The sequence below is a fragment of the Onychostruthus taczanowskii genome, unplaced genomic scaffold, assembly GCF_017590055.1.
Source record: "Onychostruthus taczanowskii isolate IOZ18803 unplaced genomic scaffold, ASM1759005v1 scaffold14, whole genome shotgun sequence".
Classification (NCBI taxonomy): domain Eukaryota; kingdom Metazoa; phylum Chordata; class Aves; order Passeriformes; family Passeridae; genus Onychostruthus; species Onychostruthus taczanowskii.
In genome coordinates, this window is record NW_024498573.1 from 3,488,241 (window position 1) to 3,510,429 (window position 22,189).

Genomic DNA, 22,189 nt, shown 5'->3' on the forward strand with positions numbered 1-22,189 from the left:
CCTGCTCCCCGTGGGGACATGGCACACACCATGTGCTGGGCTGGGCACCACAGTGCTGCTCTATAGGCCAAGAAAGCAGGAGCTTTGCTCACCAGCCCTGTCCCCTGCACAACATTGGGGGTTCAGCCCAGTAAAGCAGCAGCCATGGCAAGAAACTGCAAGAACGGGGCCACCCCAATCTTCCCAGCCCCTAATTGTAAGCAGGCACCCGGTCCTGACTCCACATCTGCACTTGATTTACTCAATGGAGCCTGCGGGGCCACGAGGGATGGCAGTGGCTGGGGCTGTGGCCAGGACTGAGCTTCTCCCGGCTGAGGCAGGGACCCTGGGTGTTCTTCTGGAGGAGCAACTGGCTCCACAGAGCTGGCTGTGGCCTGGGCAGGGGACTGTGGTGCTTCTGTGGAGGATGTGGCTGTTGGGTGGCTCTATGCTCTGTTCTGCGCCTGCCAGCCCTGAAGGCAATGGAGTTCAGACTGGTGAGGCAGCCAGAGCCCTGGCCCAGGGCAGGGAGGAGCAGAGCTTGGCCAACAACACACCAACAGCAGGGCACACCTAGGGATAAGGGCCATGCTCCATCCTCAGTCTCCTGGCCATGTGGGTGGCTCTGGTCCCACAGCCAGGCTCCAGTCCCCTCCTGTCATGCCTGGGGGTGCCCATGGGTGCTGGCATCCCTCTGAGAGCAGTCCAGCAGCAGGATGGGCAGCCCCCCAGAGGGGACAGGGAGAAGGTGGCACTACCAGCTTGCTGCCAAACCCTCCTTACACCAGATAGACACTTCCTCTCACACCGCACCCACCTTCACAGGAAGCAATTACACAATGAAAACTACTCTAAGGGAGTGAAGTATTTGCTGTCTAGCAAGTCTCTTCCAGCTGGATCCTTTTCCTGACAGATTCAGTCCCCGTTCTGCTCAACGGGTGTATACAGGAGGGTAGGGCTTTGCTTATCCAGAGGGATAATGAAACCATTGTGGGCTGGCAAAGGATGTGCGTTCTGGGGCCACCAACAACTCCAAGAATAGTGCTGCAACTTGCTCTAGAGGTCTTGGCTGAAGTAACTGTAGCCTCCTGGGCCAGTTGACTCTTCCCGGACATACTGCTGTGGCGGGAACGGTCCGACAACCGGCACTGCTCCTGGCATCCTGCACATTGAAGGGAGCAAGAAAAGAAAAAAAGGAGACAATGTCACAAATGCTCTGAAATGTGCCAGCTGCAATCACTGCTCAGCAGGCAAGGCTGTCAGCAGAGCAACAGCCTACTGCAGCCAAGGCAACAACTTGCCAGAAAATCTTCCAAGTGAATCCTTGCTCTCTGTGCCTGTGTGTAAACAGACACCTTTAGCATGGCAGAATTAGCTGAGGCAGAGCTCAAGGACTGCTAAAGAGCTCCCATTACAAAGCAAGCATCCTGCCTCTCTGCAGGCTGCAGAAGCTGGAACAGGACTGCACAGCTGAATCCAGAGCAGCATTCTGAAAGGGAGTTGTGTGGCTGCAACAGCTCCGACAACAGCAGCGTCCTTAAAGAGAGCATTAATGTGTGTGTGCTGGGAACACCCTCAGTGTTACCTCTCTAGAATGGGATACTTCCTAGTCACTGATCTAGCTGTGCTGTTCAAGAGCTTGAACTTCCCTGGGATGAAAGATGTCTTCCCATCAAGTACTCCCCAGAGCTGAGGGACCAAGAGGCTGTTATTCCATAGACAGGCAATAAGAGATTCCAGTTTTCTTCCTGTTCCTTCTGGGGAATTTGGCTAGGAGCCTGCCCTCCCTTCAGGTAGGATTTCCTAATACCTCTCCCTTCTAAGAAGCTTTCTAACCAACCCAGGTTCATTACTGTGCCTCTTTTAGTGAAGGCTCTTAAATTAAAGATTGGCAGTCTCCAGAACAAGTATTTTTGGTATTAATCATCTGGCAGCATAATTTTTTTCAATTAATAATATATGCAGGGGATGCCATTATTTAACTTGCCAGCTGTAAGAGTGAGGAATACAGTCCAGGTTTCTGCAGCGTGCTGACTATATGCCAAATTTTAAAACAAGCAATCCCAATGGAGATTAGAATTGCAAGCAGATCTCCACTGAGCCAGTCCTTAATTAAATTAAAATCTCAGTTGTTAAGAGAAACTGTGTTTAATAGGCGTCAGGTTCACTGCAAAGGTCTGTGCTGAGCTGAACTATTAGAAACCAAAAGCAACTGGAGGCACTTCCACCTCGGCAGCACGACTGGGCTGTCTGCAGAGGGAGCTCCTGGAGCAGTGTCAGGACACACAGAGAGCCTGCACAGACCCTGCTGTTCTGTTTGGAAGTCAGCTGGAAACACGTGCTCAAAACTGCATTTTAGGTTATATTTAGGCCATCGATTTGAACAGCGAGGCTGGAAACACACTTAGACAAGAACATTACTTACTGATTCTTGTGTTTGAAGCCACTGATGTGAGCTTGGTACTGCTCTATGGAGTTCAGCACTATGTTACATGTGCTGCAGGGGTAGCCCTTCCCAGCTGAAACAGACAGCAATGTTAGCACACACAGCTAGCCAATCCCAGTGCCTGAGTTAGAAACAAGCAAGATACTCAATCACCTGATTTATTAAACAATCCTAAACAAAGACAAATAACAGTCAACAATCTGGCCAGGTGGGGACCACAGAATCCCACTACCCCACCACATACCAGCCAGTCATTGCAAGGGAATCACCAAGCCAAAAAAGCTTTCCTGATCAGAACATGGTTTGTTCATCACTAAAAAACCACACATGTTGCCTACAAACAGTTCGCAGTATCAGGCATATTAAACTTTCAGATTTGGACCAAACCCCAAAGGCTATACTGCCTTAGCAACTCCATTTCTCTCCCATATTCCCACTTCTGCTCATCTGGACAACTCAAAACAGAAAATAAGAGATGCTGAATTTGTAAGCTTATAACATTTCAATAAAAAAGGCAGCCAGAGGAGATTACACTGACTGTCCAGCTCCACAATGCAGCATTTTGCTAAGCCTTGCTGAGATGCCAACTGAGGATGTTAAGCTCTGTCCTCAAGCAGTTTGGTTACAGTCAGTGGATCAGTTAACTGCCAGGAAAAAAAAAGTTTCCAACAATAGTGGTACTCGACAGGATCATTGGTTTTGTGTAACATGACAACTCCAGCTGGACTGAAAGTTCAGCAGGTCACAGATACCAAACAGGCAACAGCAGCACAGGAGTCTCTAACAGGGAAAAATTCTGGCAGTTGTCCTCAAGACATTAAGTGTTCCTGAATTTTGGGTCACTGGGGATGGGCTCTGCTTGGGACTCTCACAAGGAAAACACTTCCTTAAGGTGAAAGAGGGGATGGACCCCCGGTGTGCAGAGCAGTAAATCAAGCCAGGGAAACTCAGTTCTGGATGTAGCAGACACTTTGCCACGTGGCTGCTGCACCTCAGATATTTCAGAATCCAGTGGGACACTCGGCTCTCAAAATGGAGCTGGATCTGGGCAGTAAAGGCCAGAGGAGCTGATACAGCCTTCAGGTCTGCTTCCCTGCACCATCAATGTCAAGGTTTCTCTCTTGCAAACCCATCCAACAGGCACATGCACAAAGTTGTCTAAACTACACTCCTCAACCCCAAACCACTTGTTTCCAAAGAACTTTAAGTGGGCAACCACCTCAGTGTTGCATTTGCAAAGAACACATCTTTATCTGCTGCAAGTCAGGTCCCAGCAGAGAGTTTAGGAACAACTGCGGCTGTTGGCACACAGACACAGGCAAAAAGAGCAGGACAAAACATCCCTGACTGCAGCCCATCTCATCTGAGAAGCCCCTGATTATAGTCCAGGCTCTGAAATCTTTCCTGAAGAGCTGAAGTGCCCTGGAGATGAGACTGTACACATTCCTGTTCTGCTGGCACTTCTTGGGACACATCAATCACACAGGCAAGGGCACTGCCCACCTACCCAGGCAATGGCACTGCCCACCTACCCAGCTCGCCTGGGCTGGGGCTCCTGCCCCTGTCAGCGCCTGAGTCACACTCAAGTGGAACCATTCATCAGACCCCACTAATTAGGTGCAGAGCAGATGGGTAACGTGAGATACTGAGCACCTTTTCCATCTCCCACACGGCCACGCAATGTGGGAGAGAACATTACTTGGCTAATTGAGCCTCATTTGTCATAAGTGCTACCGGTATCTAAAGGTGGCCTGCAAAGAATTAGAATAATTAATCTTCTGCTTGTGTGGGTTTTTACGACAGAGAAAGAAGCCCTTGATGAAGATTTTAAGATGATCTGTCTGCTTATTATTTACCTCAAGTATCCAGCAGGTACTAAGACTTCCTGGCCCAACAGAAGGCTGCTGGGAGGAACAAAGGAGTTTTCTGTGAGCGCCTAATGCTTTCACTGGACTCAGAGGGCTTTCATCACGTACAAGTGCTCATAAGCAGCAGATCATAAACCAAAAGAGTTTTAACTGTCTGCCTAAAGTTCCTCCTTAATAGCTCTGGGTTTTTTTTCCACATTCCTGCTTGCTCCAGAGAGAGCTGCATTAGTTCATCAGATGGAAGTGCCCACACAGAGGCAGAAAGGCATTCAGGGAGAAATCTTTCTGGCTTTCATGTGCTTTGAAGCAGCAGGTGCAGTTAAACCTATTCCTTCCATCTCTGGCTAGTCCCCTCAAAGCCGACTTTTAAGCATCAAATGCCACTTTTATCTTTCCATTTTGGATGCAATCACCTAACTAGAAACAGTACTGGCCAAAATCCCTGGATTATCCGCACAGTGAATAAAAAGGACACGTCCCCGATTAAACACCACTGCATAACACAACCCAAAGCCTGTCACAGGCAGCTACAGGCTAAAACATCTGCTGCTGGGGGTTACAACATCAACCAAATCAATCTTAGGGTGTATAATCAAGTTCCTCATCACAAGCAATACTCCCCTGCTCCCCCCACACAGACTCTTGTCCAAAGGTCTGTCAGGCACATTCTGCTTCTCTCCCACCCTGCTCTTCAGCTGGTTATCAGCCTCCCTGTTGAGAACTCACCCATGAAGGATGATGCTGGTGCATCAGGGGTTCGCCCGTAGTGCGCCATCAGCTTGTGTTTGGTCTCCTGCTTTCTGTGCTTCTTGCCTACATAGTGCTGTTTTGCCATAAGGGGGTTGTTGAAAGTGGCATGGCAGAGGCTACAGAACTTGTCCGGGTCAGTAATGTCCTTGTTGTCTTCATTGGAAGATGCAGCAGAGGTGGGGAGGGCAGCAGGGTGTTTCTGTGGGGGCACCGTTTCTGTAGGGTGAATCCAAACTCCTGGTCAGTCACAGAACTCACAGGTAAAAACTAGTTACTTCATTTCCTCCAAACCCACACTAAAACCAGTAACACACTACATCTAAACCCCAAACCTACCCATTGTAAAATATCTCAATAAATTAATGATTTTGCTACCTCTTCCCTTAATGCTGCAGAATTTAAAGACATGTGGTAACATAACTCAAGAGTATGCCAGGAAAACTTTCAGGGTTTAAAAAATCCAACAGATTTGCATATTTCTCCTTAACATAAGCATGACTGTATTCAAGAAACACTGGGTATGAACGAGCTTCCACCTGCTGTTATCATCTCCCAGACAGAACATGGGCACAAGCCCTTGCACAGCAAAGGGATTCTGGAAAGGATTCTGGAAGCACCGTGCAGCCACAGGACTTGAGCCTGAATTCATAAGGAGTCTTGCCTGAGACACAGCATAAATGGGACTAGGTCTGACACAGTGAATCCACACAGGGAAGCAGCTCTTCTGTGTGGTGGAGAAACCTGCACCCTCTCACTCCAAGGTGCCAAACAGCAGAGTGAGTAACCTGCTAGGGATCAGAGAGCTGCTCTCACCAAAGGCACACACCAGACTGCTCAGTGAACATCTACCTCTTCCTGCAGGCTCCTATCATACCCAAAAGCAAGAGCTCCAAAGAACAAGAAGATCCTGGAGGTGGCTTTGCTGTGCACACATTTTAGCAAAGTCATGAAGACATACTGTGACAGACATCTGCCTGGAAGATCCCAGGAGTCAGGTGTCTGGGTGACTCACAAGTCCCCAGCTTGGAATTAGCACAAGCTGCCATCCTCAGGTGCGCTCCATGGATGTGTTTTCCTTCTGTCCTGACCAGCTGCAGCCCCTCTGGCCCATGGCTACCCCTACCTGCCCTGGACAGAGGGTGTCACTCCCCACCCACCAGGCCTTTCTGGCTGCTAGCAAAGGGATGGGACACACAGGTACTTGTGTGGGGGCAGACAAGGTCAGAACAAGCACATACTGATGTGTCCCCAGCTCTATTCTCCCGTGTCCCCAGCAATCTGCAGCTCCTGAGTCTGTGAACCTCAGAGGCCACACTGTTGTAGCTGAGCAGCCCTGAGGAATTTGCCATATCAGAGTTTCACCAGTCACTTCAGTCTCTAACGTTTAATGAGCATCATACCCTGCAGCAGGCATTTCTACATCTTAACATCACACGCCTAGTCCCTGCATACAGGGATGGGTACAATGGCTGCTGCCAGCTGCATTTCCCCAAAACAAAGCAAAAAAAATCCCCACACAACCTCTTGCCAATGCCAGCCCACTGAGCAGGCTGGAACAGCCAGGCCTCTGGAGGTGCACTGCTGGCTTACTCTATTTCATGGCAAAGAGCATACGCTCTTACAAGAGCTCACACTTGGGGTTCAACAAACACCTCAAGAGCCCTTTGGGACAATGTGAAGGTGTTGCAGACACTCATACCTTCTGCTTTGGAGGCCTGCTGCTTCATGTTCTTGGCATGAGTCTTGCCCAAGTAGTGAGATGTTGCCACGGCCGGAGAGGAGAAGGTCATGTTGCAGATGGGACAACACTTGTTCCTGTCCTCCCCATTGCTGCCTTCCTGCTTGCTGTCCTGTGCACAGAGAACCACTGAGCTGCTGAGGCTGGGAAGGACCTCTGCAGGTCACCCCATCCAGCCTCCTGGTTTTGAGGAGAAACACTATGGTTTGGGGGTCTAAAAAAAGATTGTCAAAGACATTTGGGTGTTAAGTCAATGAAGTGTGACTAGGTAGAACTTCCACGATGCAGCATCACCCTCTCCCTCCCTGGAGAGCGTTCTTGCACCAGATTACTGTTTTTAACTTGTTGGCAAACACTCCAGGCAGAGAGGCAGCTCTGGCCTGTCTGGGTTAAGGACAAAGTTAAGCCTGTGGCTGCCAAAATTGGACCACGCAGCCTTGTCCCCTGCAAGGTGTGAACTGAGCAGCACAAGCATCACTATCAGCTGGGTCATCTGCAACACAACACCAGCTGAGGAGGGAGCAGCAGGCAGTTCTCAGCCTGACACTACGTGCAAAGGCATCTGCTGTTATCCCCCAGCTCCCTGCAAATGCCAGAGCTGGGGATTACAGCTCAAGCAATCATAAAAGTAGAATCTGTTCCCCAAGGGAGCCACGGAGCAGACAGATGGCTGAATGGAACGTGAGGCCTTTACTGGCCAACAGACTCCAGCTACCAGCTGAGGGAACCTAAATAAGTAAAATAAAGAATGCTCTGGGAAGAGAATTCCTGTGGATGGTGAACCCAACGTGCTCTGCATGATATGCAACGATTCTCCTGACAAACTGTTGCTCCTGTTCTTTCTCTGTATTTCAAGCAAGACTATTAAAAAGAGCACACATTTGTTTAAATGGGAGGACAGGCTCAAAGAGGCTGTCTGAGCAGGGAGGGCAGCAGGAACTGGGACACGGCCTGGTGAAACACCTGCACTGAGCTTCTCCATTTCCCTTGTTCACTTACAAGCCTGTGCAGCTGCCTTTAGCCCTGCAGGTCCCACAGAGCTGTATTTAGTTCTGGTGGATCCTGCACTCACAGAACACAAGGATGGATCAGGCTGGAAGGGACCACAGTGGCTCACCTGGTCCAACCTCCCTGCTCAAGTAGGGACATCTCAGAGCACTTTGCACAGCATTGTATCCAAACGGTTCTGAAATATCTCCAGTAAGAGGGGCTTCACATTTCTGGAATACCCCCATCAGCCGCACTTCACAGGACTTACCCGCTAGATCTTAAGACACTGTGGACATTACTTATAGACATTCATCAGGTCTCTCACCTGCTTCACCTCCAGCTTCATCTTCTTCCCGTGGGCAGCCTCCTCCCCGCCGTGGATGGACAGGTACCGTCTCACCTTGTTGGCGTGTTTCTTGCTCTGGGGAAAGCACAGAAACGCCCGCTCGGTGCCTGGCCGAGCCCGGAGCTGGGCTGGGGCGAGGCGGGGGCTCCCCCTTCCCTACCTGGTAGTGAGCCAGCCGCTGTGACTCGGAGATGAGCAGGGCGCTGCACACCTTGCACTGCGCCTCGGTGAAAATATGTCCGTTCTCCCGGATCAGCCGCTCCACTGTGGGGTGAGAGGGGTGGGACACAAAACGGGGGCGTCAGCGGCCCGGTGGGACACCGCGAGGTGCGGGCCGTCGCTGTTCGGGATGCCCGCACTTCGCAGGATCCAACCGGGCTAGAGGGCACCTCGTGGGGCCCGACCCCCCGCCCGCTCCCGGTGCCGCCGCCTCACCCGCCTCTTTGCCCACCAGCGGCGCCGCAGCGTCCCCGTTGCTACCGGCCCCGTCCGCCATGGCCGCCGTCACCGCCTCACGCTGTTCTCGCGAGAAGCCGCCCGCGCGCCCCCTCCGCGCCTAGCAACGGCGGGGTGGTCTCCCGCGAGAGCACCGCACCCTGGAAGGGAGGCGGCGGCGGACATGTTGGTTGTGGGCACAGGTGTATTGCGGCAGCCCCGTGGCGGCTCGTTTTTGTGGGTGTTTAAACGACGCAGCGCATTCTTCTCCTGAGGAAGCGGCGTCTGGTTGAGAAAAAGGCGAGAGCACCAGCACCTTAGAACGATGCATCCGGGCCCGCTGTCCGCCAGCCACGGACATGGCGTTGCCCGCTTCAGCACCCCGATGACCACGTGAAACGCAGCGAAGCCGCCGCCGCCATCTTGGGTGCGGGCAATGAGGCCTCCGCCGCCAACTTGAGTGCGGGTGCGGGACCCGCCGACCGGGGCCGGTGCGGGAGACCAGGCGGGGAGGCCGCGGGCAACGGGGCGGCCCGGGCCCGGTGAGTACCTTGTGCCCTGCGGGGCATGCCGCTACCCCGCGGCGGCTGGGCCCCGGGCGAGCCGCGGGGCTCCCGGGGCTGCGAGGGAAACCCCTTCCCTCGGCCGGGGCCATTCTCCGGCCCCAGCCCCCGGGCTGACCTCCCCCAGGTATGAACTCCGGTCCCCGCCCGCGGCGGCCCGGGACTGGCCCCCGGCACTGTCCCCTGGGGAAGGGACACCTCCCGTCTCCCTCTAGGGGCACTTCCTGTGTCTCTTGCCGGGAGGGGACCCAGGTGCTGTGCCTGGGGATACCCTGGAACTCCTCCTGGACCGTCCCCTGGGGAGAGGACCCGAAAACCGGAGCTCTGCCTTGGCCGCATCCCCTGAGATCGAGGTGCTCCTGCCTCTCCTGTTCCTCTTGCCAGGCCCGGCTCCCTCCCCTTTTCCTGGGGCAGCCCCTGCACGCTCCCTTCCCTTAGGTTTGCCCGCCTGTGGCTGATCCCCTTCCCCAGAGCTCATCCCTGGGATCCCCCGTGCTTCTCCCCAGCTTGTCGAGTATCCCCGACCCCCTGTAAATTTCCACGCAGTGCCCGAAGGCAGCGGGTTAGGAAAGGGAAAGGACCGTGGGTGGGTTCTGAGTCGTTTTCCTTCCATGTGCAGGGGTGAGAACGTTTCCCTCCCCTGCCCTTGGAGGAGGGAGATGCTGCGGGCTGGACTCGAGGGCGCTGGAGCAGGGAGCATCTCCCGAGAGCTCCGCAGCCTGCGCGGATGCGCCCGGCCATGCGTGGCCTCTGCAGTGTCCCCTCTGTGCACAGCCAGCTCTAGAAACGGATCAATCCTGTAAACAATTCCTCTCTCCCCGGGGCGCTGCCAGCCCTCGTGTCCTGCTCACGGAGCATCAGCTGTGCCCTGCGTGCGGGGTCGAGCCGAGGGTCTGGGGATGATATTTCCATGGAAGTGTGTGGTGCTGACCCGCCTGAGTGCGGGGAGCGTCGTGCCTCTGCTTCCCCAGGTGGGGGGAGTTGTTTACAAAGCGACAGCCTGTGTCTCCAACCACTCAGGAACTCATCCGGGGATGAGAGTCATTCATTTTTTTTGGCTTGGTTTTTTCGAGCATTTTTCAAGCTGTCACAGCTTGGCAGGTCTGTAGCTGCAGTGTCAAGATTTAGAATTATTCTGTCGGTAATTGCTTTCTGATTCATCAAAATGATAGATGAGAGGGAAAATGACAAATAATCACAAGTTGGGGATCTTCAAGGATATCCCTAAAAATGTGACTGGAGAAGCGTGGCATGTGTGAGTTCCTTGTCAGGAGGTCACCTTTCCTGTCAGAGCATTTACAAAGAAATTCTCTTAAATTCAGAGTTGGAAAAAGATCTGGATGACTGCAAAATGAGTCTGCAAACTGGACTGCAAAGGTAATTTTAGATAATTCAGTCTCTGGCCTTTTTTATTTTTTTTTGCTGGGACTGAAAGCAGGTATCTTCCCCTCAGGCACTCACAACTATCCTTTCCAAGAGTGCTAAAAGCAAAATATGCTCAACTTCGCTTCCTGAAGAGGAGGTCTGTGCTCTGATGCGTGTTGTCTTCCCTCAGCTACATCAGCTTGTCTAATAAAAGCCATTACTGCTCTCCTACTCACAGCTTCAGACTAGCACAGCTACGAGTGATCTCTTACTTGTCTTGTTCCCTTAGTTACATTTTCAGAGACTCTCTTTGCCACAAGTCCCTTCATTTTCAGAAGCGTTGTGGGAGTTGTGTGGTTACATCTCTTACATCTCCTCTTTTCTCTCCTTTAAATGTTGAAGGTAGGTGACTCATCATAACTTCAGCTGATATTTCTCAGTGATCTCTTATTTAGCACAGAGCACTGAGAAGATGTATCGCAGAGTCAGAGGAGTGATGGTGATACCAGTATGGATTTAAAAAAAAAGAAAGAGAGGCAGCACAGCAGTTGTTTGTTGCTGTTGCTTTTGTTGTGGGGGTAAGAAGGTTTATAGGCTGCCTCTCCCAAGCCTCAGTGATCCTGCGTGGGCCCTTCTGTGCTCCTCATGGCTTATGAGTGAGTGGTTTTCCAAAGATAAGGGAACATTCTCCACCACCATGGATGTGCTTTGTGGGGGCAGCTCACAGCGGCTGGGTGTGAGGCTTGGCTCATCTCCGTGAGCAGGGAGGGCAAAGAGACCAATTGGAGCAAAAGATAAAAAAATTGAGAACATACAGTGAGGATATTCTGAGAGCACTGGAGTTCAGCTTAGCTGGAGCTGAACAGCTTTGTTTTTCAAGAGCCAGTGCTTCACCAAAAGCAGTGCTTGTTTTTATTTTCCCTTCCTTTAATGGCTCCAGACTGACAGAGAGCAGGATTAAATTAGATATTTGGAAGAAATTATTCCCCTTGAGAGTGGTGAAACACAGGTTGCCCAGAGAAGATGTGGCTTCCCTATCTCTGGAAGGATCCAAGGCCAGGTCAGACAGGGCTTGGAGCAACCTGGGATAGTGGAAGGTGTCCCTGCCCATGGCAGGGGCTTGGAATGAGATGATCTTTAAGGTCTCTTTCAACCCAAGCCATTCTATGATTCCTCAACAGACAAACACTGGAGGACTGCAGAGGTCCTTGCAGTCACTTTGGCGCCGTGACTGCCCATTTGTGCAACATTCTGCTTTCAGAGGGCTCAGCAAACCTTTGGTGCAAATCATGACTCACCGGGATAATCGCTTTTTGTCTCTGGGCGTGTGTGTGCATGTATTTGCAGAAGAAAAGCTGCAGGTTGTGGGGAGGGAGCGTGGTCGTTCCTCACCTTGCTGCTCGGACTGTAGATGGAGCAATGCACTGCTGTTCTCGGCGCTGATGGGGATTTTGGCCTCCCTTAGTGTTTCTCTACGCAGTGGCTGTTTACAATTTTGTGGTGTTACAGAGAAGGGTTTGGCTCTATCCTGGGTGATGTAGGGTTTCTGTTGCATCTTCTCTTACTCTTATTTTAGATCTCTGCACACATCTGAGCTATTTCAGTGATCTTGAAGGAAGGCAGAGTGATTCTGTGGAAGGACACTGGTCTGGGAACCGGCCAACTTAACTTGCATTTCCAGCTCGGCTGTTCCCTGATGTGGAACGAGGGGCTTGTTGTTCAACCTCTGTCTGCACACGTTTAATTGAACTTCAGCAGAGCTGGTCATGCTCAGCCTGCTTTGTAAGGCTCTTTTACATCACAGTTCAAGAAGCACTGAATGTTATTGTTGAGCTACCAGGCAAACAGCAAGCATAGGCAGGAAAGGGTGATTTAACTCTGTGCCATCCTGCTGCTCTCTTTTACTGAGATCTCTTCCCAGTCCTCTCCTCTGAGCTCTTTTGGATCCAGACAGCTGATGCTTGCTGTGCATCCCTCCATCAGTCTGTGGGCTGCCAAGGGAAGGGATGCTGAAGTACCAGTTTGCATTGTGTGGGCACCTGCTCTCAATTGTTCCATGCACTCAGGTTTGCACTAATAACACTCAGCAGGTTGCTCGCTGCTCTTTAAGCGCCTTCGTTAATGCGGATGGTTTGGGCATGTCTGGATGGAGTTCTTCCGGAGGCTGCTGCTCATTGAGAAATCCATACTGCCAGATAAACCTGTTGTCTTCTTTCCAGCATGCCTGCTACCATTGCCTGTGTTTGCCCTGTCTGTAGTGCTGGAGCAGCCATGCACTGAGCTGTGCAGACGGCAGGACAGCATCCTTGAATGCACAATGCCTTTCCCCATGGTTTTGTTGAATACAGAAGCTGACAAAGGGCTGTGCTGTGGTGCCTTCTTGGTCTGGTGTGCAAATGTCAGCTTGATCCACTACCACAGCCTGGTTTGTTTTGGTCAAGGTGGGGGGCTGAGGAGGGGAGGTTGTGTTGGAGGGTGGGAGGCCCGCTGTGAAGTGATGCTGTGGAGGAGTTTGCTGTTGGGCTTTTAGAGGAAAGCCTCATTGCTTTGGAACGAGGCACTGAGAGTGGCTTTGGTCTGTGTTGCTGTTCCCCTGAAACCCCTTTTCAGCAATCAGCTGTAATAAAGTGTTCTTAACTAGATGAGTGGTGACTGGTGCATGTGGCTTCCAGTAACACTAAATCCACCACACTTTGTAATAAGGTTTCAGTGCCTGGGGTCTTTTGCCTAAAAATAGCAAAAAAAAAAAAAAAACAAAAAAAAAAACCAAAAAACCCAAACTGTGATGGGAAATCTAAATCAGAAGGAAACAAATGGCTTTTAATCTTTCCCTCTGTTTCAGGGTGAAGGATGCCGAGGAGGAAGAAGCCTGCAGAGGGCCTGGAATCTCGAGGTCAGGATGGGGAGGAAGAGGAGGAAGAGAAGAGGAATCCAGCCAATGCCAAGAAGAAACGCAGTTTTGTGGATGCATTTATTGTTATATCTGACAGCGATGGAGAGGTCAGTGATGGGTTTGGGGTACCCAGAGCCTGGGCTGGGTCCTGCTGCTGCAGGACAGTGGCAGAGCAGCCCTCACTGTCATGCTGGGGTCAGGCTTTGCACAGAGGGTCTTGTGCCATTCCTTTTCTTACATATGAGATGAATCAAATCCTATTTGACTAGGAAATGAATGGTGTGCTTCATGAGGGTGAGTTATGAGTCTGGGATTTGATAACCAAATCCTCTCAGAACTGAATCTGAAATGTAATTTAAAAGTAACCTTTCCTCAATCCCTTTACAAATCTTTTTTTTCATAATTTTTGTTTGATTGATTTCCAGCTAAACCTTAGCAACATGATTCTGTATTGTGTGCAAATAGATAAGAAAATGATTCAGAACTCAGGCTTGTGAGTAGCTCAGAGACAGGCAGTGTCTGGTAAACTGATTGTGAGTTCAGAAACCTGAGTTTGTAACCCAGCTCCAAAGGGTGTAAAGGTGAATGTGGTGTGGGAGTGCCTGGCTAAGGCATCGAGGCTCAGATCCCTGATCCCCAGTGTCGGCTTATGCACGTCAGCATTTCCCTCAAGATTGAAATGTCTGTGTTGGTTACACGGCATGAGCATGGGAACTCCTGCCTGGGGGAAACCCAGAGCCCTCAGAACCTGTGCCTGGCTGAGCGAGGCACACGGCAGGAAATTATTACAATCAGTTTTTTTATGTGTGACTTGTACGGCTTTGCTCCATCTTGCTGGTGATTGGGGATCCTAAGCTGCTTTTTGTAATTCCACCATTTTCAAAAGCATTTCAGTTCACTCTCAAGCTGTAGATCTTAAATCAGGTCCCTTTTGCTCCCACATCTGCAGTGTGCTGCTCTCCAATAAGGCGATTATCATGTGAGGAGGGGAAAATCACTAGAAATAAACGGTAAGAAGCTGTAGGGCAAACGATATTGGATGTTTTTTCTTCACATTGTCTGAGTTCTTTCCCATTGGGAAATTCCCTGAAAGAAATGGAACATATGGCAGTAATAGTTCAGTGGGGTTAAACCCTTAGCTCTGCAATATGCTAAGTTAACTTCAGATGTCTGCTGCATCACTGGCCTTTATTGTGAAACCTATAAGGAAAAAAGAAATCAGCAGCTATAAGAGCTGCTGCAGTACATAAAAGATCAGGACCTGTTATTGTCTGCAATTATTCATCTCAATGTGCATGTATCTGAAAAAGAGGAAACAAACGTCTCTTAAAACACATCTATAAAAAGGTTAGGCTCCCTCACTGTTCTGTAAGTTTGTCTATAAACAATAAATTCTGATGGCATAATCGGTCATATTACAGAAAAGGATATGCTCAGAGAGGCCGTTAAAGAACCAATTAGGTTTTGTTTAAGTGACAACAGTTCAGTCAGTTGAATGAGTGGATTTATTCAGTTCAGTCTCTTTCTGTGAGTCATCAGCTTCCAGATCCAGTGCCACAGTCTCTTGTCGTGTTGTTTTCTGCGAAATCAAACGCAAAACTGATTTACTTGGGATCTCAAAAAAATAACTGTCTGCCTTCTGTAACTGTCTGAGCTCTTCTGTGTACATCAAGTTGAATTTCAATTTTGGACGTTGTAACTGTTGTTCTTGCACTGGTAAGACCTTGTTGTGTGTTCAAAAAGAGGTGTGGGAAGCTCAGATCAATAGCAATTTTAGGGAACAATATATTCTCAATTAATCTTGCATCTGTTAGGACATGGTTCCTTATGAATCAAAAGCTACAAGGACAATTTGGGCATCATTGATTCGATGGCTTTCTTCCTTGGCAGTCTCTTGGCAGGTATCTATAGAACAAGTCCCTAGTTCTGCTTCCAGACCAGCAGATCTTGTAGCAGCTGCACCTGGAAAGCCTCCAGCTTCTCACTTTTGATGATCTTTGGCAGACTGCCTCTCCCAGGAATTTTTCAGTCATGCTGGATTATCAAGCTCATCCATGTTATTTTGCCAAGTTCCCTTTCTTTGCTCATGTCTATGCTGTGGCATCTGCAGAGCTGCATCAGAAAAAAGTTTTCTGGATGTGAGGCTTTCTGATCTCTGCTATATATAATCCTGGATTCGGGGAACACTTCTCTTTTTTTGGAAAGGGTCAGACAAAATAAGAACAGTCTCTCTGGGTCTGTGGAAACCAGAGGAGATGACCTTCTTTGTGCAGACTGTGTCTCTAAAAATGCAGACATGCCGAATGAGTAGAGTGGTTCCCATCTCCCTTGGCTGTTTAATCAACAGGGAATTGGTTGCCTGTGCCAGAAGATGGATGTTCATTCACAAATACACAATATTTCAAGTAGTGCCCAACAATGCTCTCTCTGAGCATGAAAATTCCTGGTCTCCTGAGCCTCATGCTTGCACTGGGCTGTTGGTTTGATCCCTGAAGCCGTGTCTTCAAGATGATTGTTCCTCAGTACAGGGCCTGGCCAAGCATGAAGTCTGAGCACAGCCCAAAAGTTGTGCTGACCTGTTAGACTGATCTGCAGCCTTTAGTGCAGTTGATCCTCAAATGATCTGGTCTGGGACCTTTTGGAAGGGTCTTTTGCCTGGATAGATCCTTTGGGAGCTTCGAGAGTATCTGCCTGCACTTATAAAGTTGGCATCAAGTCTCACAAGCTCTTTCTGCCAGATCCATCATTTCTGCCAGTTCTCGGGGAACATATGACAAGACTCCAGGGTGATGGTGCCATCTATTTCTGCATGGCCTGTCTTCCCTTCAGTGTGGAACATCCCTTTTTCCTGAGTGTTCCTGTATTTGGAGATACTCACGGTCGGGGTAATCAGCAGCACGTGTTGGTGTTCCAGATCAGATTTTGGCTGTGGTGCAGAGGGAGGTGTGTTTAGGCATTGGCTAATACCCAGCCACTGCCCTATCCTGTTTCCATCATCTGTGACAGTGGACACTCACCTCAGGACCAGGCATGGCCTGAGGGACATCTTGCTATGGAGAGGATGGCACTGGAAATGTCACAGCCAGGATGGCAGTGCCCACCTGTCATAGCTGAATCCCATCCAGCAGCTGAGTACCAGGCTGCTGCTTGCTCACTCCCACCCCATGGTAAGGAGGAGAATCGTGGGGAAAAAAAGTAAATCTCGTGGGTTGAGATAAGAACAGCTTAATAATTGAAACAAGATAAAATATAATAATACTATTAATAATCCTAATGATAATATCAAGAATAATTGTAATGAAAAGAAGGGAGAGAGGAACTGCTTTTCATCAGGAACAGTAGTGATAGGACAAGGAGGAATGGGTTCAAACTGAAAGAGGAGAAATTTAGGTCAGATATATGGAAGAAATTCTTTACTGTGAGGGTTGTGCAGCACTAGAACAGGATGCCCAGAGAGGCTGTGGATGCCTCATCTCTGGCAGTGTTCAAGGCCAGGCAGTGAGCAACCCTGTCTTGTGGGAGGTGCCCAGGACAGGAGGGTTGGAATGAGATAATCTTTAAGGTCCTTTCCAACCAAAACCTTTCCATGATTCTATGAGTAAAACCCAAGAGAAAGCAGTGCCACAATGCAGCTGCTCACCACCCACTGAGCAATGCCCATCCAGTCCCTGAGCAGCAGTCGGTGTCTCCCAGCCAATTCCCCCCTGTTTATGCTCTGGCCATGAGGTGCTGTGCTGTGGAATATCCCTGTGCCCAGTTCCCCCAGCTCCTTGTGCACCTGCTCACTGTCAGAGCACAGGAAACTGAAAAGTCCTTGATTTAGAGCAAGCACTGCTTGGCACCAGCTAAACCATTGGTGTGCCATCAACATTATTCTTGTACTAAATCCAAAACAGCACTGCACCAGCTACTAGGAATAAAAATAACTTAATCCCAGGATGCCACCTCACACCACTGACCACTGGAGCAAAGCAGAGCCACATGGGAGTGTTGCTGCAGTGCCCTGCTGTCTCCGTGGGCTCTGCAGGTGCCAAGGGACCCAGTGCCTCCATCTCCCAGAGGAGAATGCAATGTGAGTTGGTTCTGGAGGAGGCTTCATGGCTCTACTCAGCTCACTTGTTGAAAATCAGATTGATCTGAATCCAGGCTCCTCACAGCCCAGTAAAAGCCCTTTTTCCTACAGAGTCCTCTCTCCCTGTGTCAGGAAGTGCATATCCTGGCATGAGCCCCGTTGTGTCTTGTTGTTCATCTCCCCTTCCAGCAGGTTTGTTCTAATGAGCTGAAAGAGCAAAGCTGAAACAGATTCTGAACTGAAGTCAGAGACTAATAAAGTAGGGTGTGATATTAATTTCAGCAGCAGCCTTGGCAAGAGCCAAACGTGGTAATTCCAACATCTAATTGGCTTTTAAAAATAAATTAGTCTGGTTTTCATCTGCATATTTCCCATGCAGGATGTGTGCTGTTTGGCTGTGCCCTATTGTTAGATGGTCCCAACTGCTGTTGAGCAGTAAAATTACCCAGACCTTTTGACTTTGCAGTCTGCACTGTTAGGGGTGGAGACATTCTGCTGTAGCCTTTTCTTCCCTGAGTCAGTAGAAGCTGATTTCTGTGGTTTATCATGTGGATTTGAGGGAGCAGGATGTGGGATGCTGGCTACTGGCTTCCATTTATGGGCTTTTAAAAATGAGTGAAGCTGTATCTGTTTCTGCTGGCAGAGTCAGTTCTCTTAAGTATGTGCAAAAGCATTTTTAAAATGGGAATTTGATTTCCTGCTGTCTGGTGAAACCAAGCAGGTTACAAAAACAAGGAAGAAGAATAGTGGCTGCCTGCCACTAAATGTGTGGAAGACTTTGGAAACCTGTCTATTTCTTCATCTGTGTACAATGCTGACAGTGAAATTGCTCATAAGAGAGCATCATAAATTAAAGTGCAGAGCCTGGCACACAGGAAGAGAATTTGGGTTCTTTCTGGCCTTTATGCCTTGAATTGACAGCAGAGGAGGAGGGATGCTCTCCTGGCTGGCACTGAGCAGAGGTGTGCAGTTCCTACCTCGCCTCCACTATAATAATTAGTTTCCCTTGGAAGATATGTGTGTTGGAGATGACCTTGTAACTAAGAGTATTGGCTGCAGTTTGGGAATATTTTAATTGATTAAGATTATTTTTGGACTAGTGATCTTATTAGAAAGGCAGTTGGTTGAGAGGCCCCTTGAGTTCCTATTATCCTTGTAGATAGATGAGCATTAAAAGGTTGGGTCAGGAGGAGCAAGCCCTGTTGTCTTCTCTGAATTTTCTTGGCCCCTTCTGTTTCTACCATCCCCGCCTGCATTTATGCAGAGCACTCTGGGGCCTGTGGGGGTCTCTCCCAGCAGAGGTACAAACAGCCATAAATCCTAATTAAAAGGTATGTTTTATTTTCTGGGTTTAAAAATAAAAAAGATTTAAGAATTCTTGGAATTGAGATGTGTGTGTATATTTTGGCCCATCAGGATTAATTGGATTTGCTTCAGCGGTTCACTGTACCGTGGCCGTTCGGTAGAACGCTGCTGAGCAATTTAAACATCTTTCTCCAATGTATGAGGTTCCTACAACACGTGTCCTGCAATAATTTTGCTCCTGCCACTGATGTAAATGTTGAGATTCTTCAGGACCAGCACTTGGAACCGAGGCACGTACTTGGCCGTGCCGTGGATCCGGGCGGCACGTCCGGATCTGTTCCCCTCGGAAGCCCTGGAGGCGTTGTAGCCCCACGTTGTCCTGTGGTGTGGGTTGTAAGTGTGTCTCTGTGCACAGGCACACGGCTGTGAGTGTGTCTCTGTGCACAGAGCAGGCACTCACAACCCTGGAAAGTTTGGTGTGCTCATAAATCACATCCGTGCCCTGGAAGAGAGCTGCAGATGAGAGTGTCAGGCTTGACCTTCCAGCAAGTGCAGGAGTGATGAGGGGAAGATTGATGCCTAGAGAGGAGAGCTGGGGATTTACAGAGCCTGTTAGGATTAAATTGTCCCTGTTTTAAGCTGGGCTGGGTTTAGCATTGTTAGGCAGGGTTTTGGGGGAGGGCAGGAGAGCTGTTGCTGAACCTCCTCCATCCTATATTCCTAGTGCAATCCTGGTGTGATCCCACGGACTGTTCCCCATCCCCTGAGGTGGGAGCAGCCCATGAGGTCAGCATGGGGCTGTTGCTGCAGACCAAGGCAGGACAGTTTGAGGTGGGAAATCCCGTGCTTTATGGAAAATTGTGGAGAGGGGCACTATGCCAGGACCCTGGAAGAGAGAGGATTTCGCCTCCTGAGCAGGAGCTTGGGATCCATCTTCTAGGAAAAGAGACTCTGGGTGTGAAGCAGCCTTTTGGAGACACAGTGGCAGATCCTGGAAAGGGGGTACCTAAACCAGTCTGTGTGGGGAAGAGAAGGAATCACTCACAGAAAAAAACCCTTAGGCACAAGCATGAGTGTGTGTGGGCTTGCCAAGCATGATTGCTGCTGTGTTATGAGGTGATTCTTAAGTCAGTGGAAGTGAGGAATGGTATGGGTATTAGGGTATGTAAAAGCTGTAATGTATTAAGGTTTCAGGAAACGACCTAATAGTATGTCTTGCAAAATCTTAGTTAGATAAATAATTTAATTTGGTCTAGATAGCAACATTCCTGGATTGAAATCCTGCTAAAAGACTGTCAGAGCTGCTGATGAACAAAGGAGAGGCTCATCTGAGAGAGATGTAAAGCTGAGGCCAGGAGGATCAATATTAGGTCTGTGTGTCTTTTAGCATCCTCATTAATGATCTGTAAGAGGGAGCAAGTGGTGTATATAGATTAATAAAATCTACAGATAACACTAAAGCCAGAGATGTCTTCAACAAAACTCAGCACACAGGTGCAGTCTGAAGGACTTCACAGGTTCAGAAACATGGGCAAAGGACACAAAAAATGCATGACACTCGAAAATAATCACTGTATCTGTTTGTGTTACAGTAGCCCAAGCCATGTGCCCCTCCTGGAATCCTCTTGGCAGTGGAGGTGGAATGAGGCACAAGCAAGTGGTCCATGTGTCTCATGGGCAGCAAAACTCAGTGTAGCTGCAGAGGGAGCAGTGCAAAGCCCATCCTGGCCAAGCATGGGTCTCTGCCTGAAACACTGGATTTGATTCTAATCCTACCTGATTTAGAGAGACAAATTGGAAGGGGTCCAGTGCCAGCCTTGGGTAATGTGTGTGCCCTTGCCTAAGCCGTTAGGACAGCAACTTGCAGAAATTTGTGTCATTTAAGCCTGTGCCCATTTGTGCTGCAGTCCTTGTGCTTAAAGCAGCACACATTTAAGTTGTTCGTGGGAGTATTGTTCCAGGGAGCCTCGAGACAACAAGTTTCTCAAGTATTCAAGTTTCAAAAATGAAATACTTGTGGCAGTACTGGCCAGAGAAGATGTGGATGCCCCTCAAAGTGTTCAAGGCCAGGTTGGATGGGGCTCTGAGCACCCTGATCTCGTGGAAGGTGTCCTTGCCCATGGCAGAGTTGAAATGAGATGACCTTTAAAGTCTCTTTCAACTCAAATCATTCTTTGATTCTATGAATACAATGAGAGAATAGCATGAGGAAGAAATACAGCTGGCCCTCCTGCCCTCGGGGTGCATTGGTGTGGGTCTCCAAAAATGGCTAGGAATTCTGGTTTGGATCACCTGAAATTGCCTGGGCATAGTACTAGAAGCTGCATGGCAGAAAACAGCCCTGGCTTGCAGGTGTGTGATGCTCAGTTATAAAAAGGTTCTGTTTTTCTCTTTTGAGTGCTTACAAATATCAATGTTTTAGCAAGGCCAAACAAATTCTCTCTAAAATCATGGGTAGCAGGTGCAGTGCATGGTGGTGACTGGCATGAAGTCTATTGTCTCTCCTACTTCTCTGTTTATGTCAGTCTGTAACTCTTTTTGCTCGTTATGCTTATCACACAGCTTTTAATAGTTACAGAATGTGTTTGAATTACGTTTGAAATTCAAATTTCACTCAAATAGACGCTTGTTCTTGAACCAGTGTTTGTGTCTGAGTAGCTGGGGGGAGGGGGCTGGTAGTATTTCTTACATATTGCATGCACTCACCATGTTCTTTTCCATTGCAGCAGGAGTCAAAGGAAGAGAGTGGCTTGCAAAAGAAGAGAACAAAGCAGCTGGATCGAACAAAGTTTGCTGCTAAAAGAAAAATTGCACGTATGTCTCGACTGTGGGGCTGGGGAAGTTGTCTGGTGCTGAGCAGCTTCTGCTCTTTTTGTTAGAGATGATTTCCCTTGCAGATGGCTGGGGATGCAGAAAAGACCCTTCACAGGGCTAAATTTTGCACTTCCAAAACAAGTGTGCGAGGGTGTTGGTACCTCACCGGGTTCAAAACTGTCTGAGGCTGATGTGAAAGCGCCGTCAGTCACAAACTGCTCTCCTGTCCAGGCCCCTGTGCTCCTGTCTGTCCCTGAAACATCACAATGCTCTGACCCGACAGCTGCCGCTCAGGGAGGATCTGAGTCGCAGCTGACAGTTCTCTGGAATCATCAGCTCACAGTGTGGGGGCAGCCAGAGCACCAGCAGCGCTGGGCATCATAAGGGAGGGTGTTAAGAAGCAGGGATTTGGTTGATGTCATTTTGCTGTTGCATAAAGTGTTGGTGCACCCTTGTCACAGTGCTGTGTGCAGTTCTGGCCTTGCATAGCAAGGGCACAGTGGTACATCCAGAGAAGGGCAGCCCAAGTCGTGAAGGGGTAGAACAGCTGCCTGGTGAGGAGAGTCTGGAAAGATTGGGGCTGCTTTGTTAGGAGAGAACAGTGGGATCAAAGTTCCCATTGGGA

General features: G+C 49.3%; 2 protein-coding genes across 7 annotated transcripts in view; one reads left to right on the top strand and one right to left on the bottom strand.

Moving 5' to 3' along the window:
• Nucleotides 1–219: 219 nt before the first annotated feature.
• On the bottom strand, nucleotides 220–8,687 carry ZNF346 (zinc finger protein 346). The gene is made up of 7 exons (XM_041397455.1): nucleotides 8,553–8,687; nucleotides 8,278–8,381; nucleotides 8,097–8,192; nucleotides 6,743–6,893; nucleotides 5,020–5,259; nucleotides 2,405–2,498; nucleotides 220–1,141 (listed from the first exon to the last, which is right to left on the bottom strand). The coding sequence occupies exons 1-7, from the start codon at nucleotides 8,611–8,613 to the stop codon at nucleotides 1,036–1,038; spliced, it is 852 nt and encodes a 283-aa protein (XP_041253389.1). The 5' UTR covers nucleotides 8,614–8,687; the 3' UTR covers nucleotides 220–1,035.
• Nucleotides 8,688–8,814: 127 nt separating this feature from the next.
• Nucleotides 8,815–22,189, top strand: part of UIMC1 (ubiquitin interaction motif containing 1) — a 40,705-nt gene continuing 27,330 nt past the window's right edge. For 3 of the 6 annotated variants that reach the window (XM_041397449.1, XM_041397453.1, XM_041397454.1), the window contains exons 1-3: nucleotides 8,815–9,094; nucleotides 13,323–13,480; nucleotides 21,477–21,564. In XM_041397449.1, coding sequence (XP_041253383.1) covers nucleotides 13,331–13,480; nucleotides 21,477–21,564 — 238 coding nt within the window. In that variant the 5' untranslated portion in view covers nucleotides 8,815–9,094; nucleotides 13,323–13,330. Of the gene's footprint in view, nucleotides 9,095–10,437; nucleotides 10,493–13,322; nucleotides 13,481–21,476; nucleotides 21,565–22,189 lie in introns of those variants that run through there. The other 3 variants (XM_041397450.1, XM_041397451.1, XM_041397452.1) reach the window with 3 other exon arrangements.